Below are 8,694 nucleotides of genomic sequence, written 5' to 3' on the forward strand. Positions count from 1 at the left end.
GTTTATTCCCCATGCTACGCGCATTAGTATACAGGCACTTAAGAGAAGCAGCATCCCTCCACCTCTCTCCAAGCCTTTGAACTCCACTGTCTCCACCCATCAAGTCCTGTTTGGAGCCTCGAACTGCCCCCTCAGTCCCAGCGGTCGTCATTTTGTCCCCTTCCCCCTTCATACCTAGTTTAAACACCTGTCAATAAGTCCCGCCAGTTCCTCAGCTAGAACCCTCTTTCCCCGTGAAGACAGGCTGCATCCATCTGCAGCCATCATGCCAGGTGCAGCCATCATGCCAGGCTGCAAGTCAATCCCCTTGGGCTTTGTATTTCCCTTCTTGGAAGCTGAGCTCCCTGCAGAGAAGAGAGAAAAACACCTGGGGTGCAAGAGCACAGCTTGGCGGCCTTCTTGTCAGCTGCAGCTTGGAAGTAGAGGGAGGGATGTAGGGGGGTCTAAATGCTGATTCCTCCCTCTGCCAGAATCCCTGGCAATCCCATGGGCTTTCTCCACCTCTCAGGTGGCTGGATGCACCTCCAAGCAGCATGTGAGTGGAGAAAGGTGTGTTTTCATTAGCATGCTGGAATGAGGAAGAGCACATTTTCCTTGCTTCTAGGTGTGCCACCCCTCCCTACTTCTGGTTGAAATGAAGCATAGCACTAGTAGGGATCTGTGCTAAAGGAAGGACCCTGCCTGCAGCAAATACAAGCCTTTGGTAGGGCTACCCTTGTGGCAGTGGGATCAGAGTGGTCATGGTTTGCTTCTACAATCACTTTTTCTCCACCAGCTGCTTGGATTGGGTTATGATATGATGTGCTTTGAGAGGGGTCATCCAAAGGTTGTCTTGATGCCACCTTGGATCCCACCAGTTATGAGACCATGAGGTTTCTTCCTGAACCCCAGCTGGGAGCATTCCCTTTGGGTCATGGACTTGGAGTATCTTTGCAGCCTTTTGGCTTACTCTCCCTACCTAAGATTCTCATCATGACGCAGAGAGAGCAGGGTATCCTTTGTGCTGCACCTCTCTGCCCAATGGAAGAAGGAAAAGGATGGGGAGAGAGGTAAGGTGCATATTACAGGAGATGGACATGAGAAAGAACACCTTTCAGAACTATTGAGGAAGCTTTTCTTCCTCTTTTATCATGGAACTTCTGTCCTTGCCTGCCTTAGCAAGTCAGACAGCTCAAAGGAGCGCCAAGGAATGAAAGTAATGACTTCCAGTACAAATCTCTCTCTACATAATGTCTCAAATAAAACAGGAAAAGGAAATGGCAAGCGGGCATAATTAGGAAAGTATTACCCATTAAGGAGGGGAAAGGAGCTATCAAGTCGATTTCCTTCTTATTTTGCATGCCTGATGTTTCCGCCTCTCCAGGAGGCAGTGTGTCAAGTAGATCTCTCCTTAGCTTGGAGAAGTAAATAATCAGAACATGATGAGCTGCAAAACTCTTCCCAAACCTTTCAAAATTTGGGCTAAACTGAGGTTTTTTAGCATCTTTTCAAACCCAGCTGATCTTTCTAGCAACAATAAGACCTGGTAGGACTTGTTTCCCACATTCATGCTGGGGAGCCGAGGCACAGGACTCGCATCTTCTCAGAGTGACCACCTCTCTATACTAATTTCTCTCTCTTTTTCCTATTCCATGTGGAAACAGAGAGAACTTGTTGCTTCCCAGTGTAAAACTGCATGTTTGTTGTGTGAGCCCATGGGATACCCTGTACTGCATTGGAGTATGCAGCAGGGTTGAGTCACTGTACTGCACTGCCAGCTCTCATTTGGACTTGAAGTTCCTTTATCCTTTGAGTAGATCTACACATGTGCACATAGACATAGCTATGTCTTCCATATCTTCTAAATGTATGTAGAAACGTGGTCTTGGAAAAGGGACATAGCTTAGCAGGCGTGGTGGTGGTGATGGGTCGAAGGTTGGACTATGTGATCTTAATGATCTCTTCCAACCTTAATGATTCTATGAGAAGCCTTTGTGTCTGGGAATGTGGCTTTCTGTGAGCTGGGTTTCTTTAATGTTTTTCAGAAGGTGCAGATGCTGCTGGTGACAAAGAGGGTACAGGATGGGGTTGTGCACCACTTCTCCTCCCTCCAAGGTGTTTGGCTGGAGGTTGGCCATGAGCACTCAAGTTGGGCAGCAGCAAGGTGCCATGGGCCTGGAGCAGATCCCAAGCAGATTGTGACTTGTTGACAATCTGCTTTCTCAGTGCTTGGTCTTGCACGCACTGATGCTCCTGCAGACATCTCCATCACTCTGATTGGCTCATGCATGGGATGCATCAAGCCACATTTTCCCCCAAGAGCAGCTCCATGTGTCCATGCAAGATGCTCTCCTGCTGTACCTCCACTCCTTTTGGCTATGTGTGTGGGAAGGATAATTTTGAGGTTACTCAATATCTGCATGGAGATATACAAAAACTACAGCATGCTATGTGAAGTTGTAATAGTGAGTTGAAAAGAAACACATGGCTATTCTGTGCAGCAGTTTCATTTGGTGGTTGCCTCCTCTGTCTCTCCCTCTTTCCTTTGCCTTCCTTATAAAATAAAGCAGAAGCTGCTTTGTTTTATGATGAGCAAGTGGTCTCCAAGTTACTGGTTGTTCTAGCCTGCTCCTCTGCTGCTCTTTGCTGATGGGCAACTGCCACCCATGCACCTTGAAGCAGGAGTCTATTCTCAAACACAGACAGAATCACCCCTTTCTCAGTTCAGGGTTAAGAGGAGATGCATTTTGAATTCTAATAGGTTGCTGCTGAAGCAGTTGCTCAGCAGAAGGGACCTAAACCTGCAGTGATGCTGCAGTGTTATGGGGAAGGTGGATGGAGAGGTGGGAAATGGATGTATCAGCCTGCTTACGTGGAGGAAAGAATCGAATGTCTGCCCTATATCAAATACCATGCTCAATTCCTGTGGGAATTGGTGAGAAGAAAGCTGACCTTCTCTCGTATTTATGAACTGAATCTCTCGTTTGCTTTGTTTTTGACTTTTTCCCCACTCCTGCTGCAACAGTGCAGTACTTCATTGGGGAGTTGAACTGGGTGACCTCTAATGGTCTCTTCCAACTCAAATCATTCTATCATGATTCTATGATGATTTCAAGGAAAAAAAGTTTTCTTTCTTTTTTTTTTCCTGTGGTTGCATGTTCTTTAAAATGCTCAGATGTTCAGATGAACAAGCTTTCATTTCCTTAGTTTTTTTTACTTTATGGTTGGTTTAACACACTAAAAATTTGAGAATTACGAGCCAGTGTTTCCCTTACTGTTGCACACATCTATTCTTCCTCGTAGCTGTCTTATGTCTAGCCTTTGCTGAAGACTTTTCTGCAGAACCTTTTCTGAATCATAGCATCATATAATCACTAAGGTTAGAAAAGAGCATTAAGATCACACCGTCCAATTGTTGGCCCATCCCCACCATGCCCACTATACCACATCCCTCAGTGCCACATCTCCACGTTTCTTGAAGACTTCTAAGGACAGTGACTCCACCACCTCCCTGGGCAGCCTGTTCCAATGCCTCACCACTCTTTTGGAGAACAAATCTTTCCTAAGATCCAGCTTGAACCTCCCCTGAAAGAGGTGATCAGGAGCATCTTCTCAGTAGCAACACCTTCCAAGCCTCCCAAGTCCTTTTTCTTCCTGTTCTGCCTACAGAGAGCAGATTTTTGGAGGATCAAGAGCTCTGTGTTGCCTGCGTGTAGGTCTCCTGGATATCTGAAACTGTTTTGCTGAAATTTGCAGTCAACTTTTGAAAGCTTTGGCCATTGCGTTCAAGTGTGTGTATATATGTGTGTATATATATATATAAATCTCTTCTCTCTTCCCTCCTGTTTTCTTTCTCTGTCAGGAATCCAGCTGTGCAACATGTGGCACTTGTAGGACTTGGAAGGCAGGAAGATCAAGCAAACATAGAGCTTTCAGGAGAAGAGATAAATTTCCAGACTAAATTCAAGCCACGTAGACCCAGTCTGTTTTAGTTTTAAAGCCCCGCTGGTAGTGATGTGTGGGAGCTGTAGACAGAAAGCCAGGGAGAGAAGAAGGGTTCATTTGTCTTATTTCTTCTGTAGGAAAACCTCTGTTCTGAGGTCGTGGTGCTTGGCACAGTGTTAGTCTGCATGGGTCCTACCAGGGAAACTGTTTGTTGAGTGCTACCTTTTTTGCATGATTTGAAGACAGAGAAAAGAGGGAATTTTTTTTCACTAAATGAGTGTTCTAGTTGCTAAAGTGTTACATTTGTGTGGGTGTATGGGATGCAGATGGCCATTGAGGAGAAAGATCTTGTTATTAATAACCCAGTGAATTGTGGTAGCATCTTTTGCACCTGTGGATGCTGTGGCAATTTTGATCCTGGCTCTTGGGCATTGTGAAAGACTGCAGCTATGAGCTGTGGGCTCATTCTGATAGGATTTTTTTACTGCAGAGGACAAGTAGGAGTTTGACAGATCCATAGTATTGAAGTATGACCATGGTCTTGGTGGAGTGCGATTTGGTCCACACAATTCCTACATTTCCTCGGTGTGTTTGCTAACACTGACCTCACAAGGGCCCATCTGGCTAAGAGTTATTAGATTATTAGGCCTATCTGCTTTTTGGGAGGTGTCCCAGTCCATCCTTAGCTCTGTGCTTTTGTTTTGTTAAGGAGGAGTGCCCAAGTGGCACTAAAGCATGTTCCTTATGCCCATCCGAGTAAGTTCAGCATCACCCATTGCAAGCCAGAGCTGAATTCAGCCAAATCCCACTGCCAATAATGCAAACTGCATTTCTCTCTCTCTCTCTCCCAGCAAATTATTTACAGGCTCCAACTTTTGAAAATTCATTTGCAGCCTCTTGAGCCTCCCTTGCTGCCCCAATCTGAGCATCCCAGCCATGCAGGATCCTAGTCTGGAGCAGACATGATACTCTCTGAGATCAGTGGGATGCTCCTGGATCAAAGCAATGGTGTCTGCATCCCAAAAAGGCAGGAATGCATGGGACTGATAGTATCTGGGATTTGTGCACTGCTGAAAATGCATGTGTTCACTCTTCTGCTAGAGCTCCCTCTGTCCTGGAGAAGGATGGAGGAGGAGGAAAATGGGGCAGGATTGTTCTCTGCAATGGATTGTGGGGCATAGAAGGGCACATGGAGAACAGTCCCCAGTGGGTCTTGCTCTTTCACCACCCATGCATCTCCTCTGCAATGTTTCTCCAGTTCTGACATCCTGTTATTAGGACCTTCATTCGTAATGAGCAGGATTTCACCAACAGTGACAGCCTTCCCACACTCCCACGTTACAAATGCCCCTCGCCTCAGACACAGGTGCCATTAGACAGAGAACAATAACGCAGATGGTGTTTGGATCTGGATTAAATTAGAGTTTGGAGTGACATTCTGCTTGCAGCACTCTCAGCAAGCACAAAACTTTTCCTTGGGGGGTAGCATAACCCAGGTTTGGTTACTACAAACCCCTAAACCATCTTTTGCAAATTGAAAGAACTCGTAGGTTTGGTTCTGGTTCTGAAGGCAGCCTGAGAGTGTCTCTTCCCGGTGTTTGAGTTTATACACACATGTATAGACTGTAGAGAGCTTTAGCAGCAAAGTATCTGGATCAGATGCCTCCTCCCTTCCTCCCACCAGCTCTGCAGGCTTGCTGCCAGCAGCAGGGCTCTGCTCTGTATCATCTCAGGACACCCTGGATGCATCTGTGCAGACGCACTGAGCGCAGTCACCACTGGACTATTTAAAGCAGCTTCAACAATGACAACAGAGTGTGTAATGCACCTATTCTGCTGATGTTGGCAGAGTGCTCACAGAGTGGATGAGTTTAAGACTGATGGGAATTTACAGCTCCAGAGCCATTAGGGTATGTGTGTGTTCCTAAAACATGCACCCTAGGAGACAGTAATGGAAAAAAATCAGCTTGAAGGGAGGTAACTTTGGTGCTGCACACATGGCTTTGCAGAGTAGCAGCTGTGGCACAGTGGCTCTTAGCTGGGGAATGAAGAGACGGGCTGGATTTCTCTACCCTGGACCTCTGTCTCTCTGGAGTGTTTGTAGGTGTCTCTTAGAGTCATAGAATGACTAAGGTTGGAAAAGACCTCTGAGGTCACCTAGTCCAGCCATCCACCTACCACCAGTACTGCCTATAAACCATGTCCAAAGTTAGGAAATGGATTCCATCCCTGGACACATCCAAGGACAGGCTGGATGGGGCTTTGAGCAACCTGATCGATCTGTGGATGTCGCAGTTCATTGCAGGGAGTTGGACTAGATGACCTGTAAGGGTTCCATCCAACTCAAATAATTCTATGATTCTATGATTGCTCTTTATAAAATTCAGCAATCACCTGCTTTTTTATTCTCCCCTCTCTTTAAGTTTCTTATAGATGCACCTTCTGTTTTAATACAAATTTTCCAAGCTCTCACACACGCCAAAAATGGAAATTTCTCCCCAGAACTTTAATCTTGTCTAAGTGATTTGACCTCGGATGTGTCAGTAGCTGGAGGAAGCCCATCTTACGGGAATCAGGAGCTGTGAGATCAATGTGCTATTCATGAAGAGAGGATGTTTCAGTGTTTACAGAACTCGCAAATCCACAACCTTCCCACGTGTCCCACTCTCTGCTCATATCCGTTTTACTAAATTATCTCTACCCACTTTTCTCTTCCTCCTCCACTTCCAGCCTTCCTTTCCTTATATCAGAACATGCTCTACTGTTGGTTTCCAGTTGGGTTAACTAAACTGAGCTGCAGCATAACTTCATCGGGGAACACAGAAGAGTTTCCTTAGCACCACTGCAGCCTCCAGCTGACACAGCAAATGGAAAAACCTGCTTAGTCCCTTCATCCCTGATGCTGAGTGTGTTTTACTCATTCTATGGTGATAGCCCAAGTGCTGGTTGATCCATGCTGGAGAGACAGTTCTTCATATGTGATGCTGTAACCTGTCAAATGTAGACATTTTGAAGCATGGCCAAAGGATGCTCTTGACAACATCCTCCCAGTTATTATCACCTGCTCCAAAGTAAGGAAACTTTTCAGCAGAACAGTGGAAAGAATATAACCAAGGTCAAACATACACAGATGCAAATATTAATAACTTGCAAAAACTTTTCTCCTAATTTAGTTCTCACAATTGCCCATGCCATTCTGAATGCAACTTTCTCCAGAGGTGTTAGCCTGAGGCCGACACTGAGCTGGGGAAATCGTCTCCAGAGTGGTTAAAGACTGTCAAAGTAATGAGGACCTTAAAACTGAGCCCTGCTGTGGAACATGTCAGACAACCTGAGCTGCAGTTGTTGCTGTTAATGCTTGATGTAATTTCGTATGCACACAGCGCCCTGCACTGGGTGTTACCTCATTCCATGCTAAGCTAAATGTCTGTATGCTGTGCAGGATGGATTTGTGTCTCTCCTTGTAAATGCTGTTTGTGTGGGTATACACCAGCTCTCTCCTAATCTTTCTGTTAACAAACATAGCATGTGATTATGGTTTTTTTGCCTGTATTAGCACAGTTCTGTCTGTTGTCTAGATCAGAGCCCGGCCATAGGTGTCCTGTCTAGCTCAGCAGTATCCTGAGGCTGTCAGGCATGATTTGATGCTAGTTATCCTGCAGCAACAGCCGGGCAGGGCTCTAAGAATAACTTCCCATTGGCTTTTGTATATGTTGGCAGCAGCTAGGTTGTACTCTGCCTTAAAGTGACAAAGTCACTGTAAGAGAAAATTAGGAGCAAGCCTGTTGTTACTATTCACATAATAACAATTATTATTATTTGGAAGAGGAGAAGGGAAAAAAATAAGTTGTGCTACTGGTTCTTTGCTGAAAGTGACAGCTGTGATCATCCAGCCTCTAAAATGGGGATTCATTGGACTGTGGTGGTACTGATTTAAAGGACAGATGTCTGACTGATGGTTTTGTTAGTGTTCTTTGTTGTTGTTTTTTTTTCCCCAAAAAATGCTCACAAAGCCACTGCTTATCAGGGCTGTGTCCACACTGCCTCACTATAGGGTATTAAGGTTGGAAAAGACCCATAATACCATCCAGTCTAAGCCCATTACACTATGTCCCTCAGTGCCACATCCACCCTTTTCTTGAACACCTCCGCCACCTCCCTGGACAGCCTGTTCCAATACTTCACTGCTCTTTCTGAGAAGAAAATTTTTCCTAATATCCCCGCCTGCATTAAGACTATCAGCAGAACAAGTCAATTCTCCTTCCTAGTGCTGGGCTTGAAATTGTGTCTCAGCTGGATAGCTCTGTTAAAGCAAGCATTGGGACTCCCTCAGCACGGTTTGCCTTTTGGATCAGCAAAAAAATTCCAAGTTGAATGGGGACAAAAAACTTGAGCCAAAGCACTCTGAGGGAAGTCCTCTGCAGAGAAAATCTTTCATTTGGGCAGATCTTGGGTATTCTTTCTCAGAGGGAAATTCTGAACACAGATGCTGCATTGAACCCTGCTTTGCTTAGAACTCAACAAAAAGTTATTTTACGGCAGCACAGTTACAATTTATAAACAACTTTTATACAGCTTTTAATACATTTGCTGGGGAGAACCAAGTAAAGCATGCAGTAGATTTGTATTATTTAGAAAAAAATGCCTGTCTTCACAGAATCACAGAATCACAGAATCGTAGGGGTTGGAAGGGCCCTCTAGAGATCACCGAGCCCACCCCCCCTGCCAAAGCAGGTTCCCTACACCAGGTCGCACAGGTAGGCGTCCAGG

The 8,694-nt window shown here is 45.4% G+C and overlaps 1 protein-coding gene across 1 annotated transcript in view; it reads left to right on the forward strand.

Annotated features, from left to right (window-relative positions):
* The window catches only part of LOC109364406 (G2/M phase-specific E3 ubiquitin-protein ligase-like), a 22,014-nt gene extending 14,819 nt beyond the window's left edge, over positions 1-7,195 (forward strand). Inside the window, exon 5 of the mRNA XM_019611050.1 lies at positions 7,098-7,195. Within this exon, the coding sequence (XP_019466595.1) occupies positions 7,098-7,195 (98 nt within the window). The remainder of the gene's footprint in view (positions 1-7,097) is intronic.
* The last annotated feature ends 1,499 nt before the right edge of the window (positions 7,196-8,694 follow it).

Source organism: Meleagris gallopavo, chromosome 1, assembly GCF_000146605.3.
Source record: "Meleagris gallopavo isolate NT-WF06-2002-E0010 breed Aviagen turkey brand Nicholas breeding stock chromosome 1, Turkey_5.1, whole genome shotgun sequence".
NCBI classification, from domain to species: Eukaryota; Metazoa; Chordata; class Aves; order Galliformes; family Phasianidae; genus Meleagris; species Meleagris gallopavo.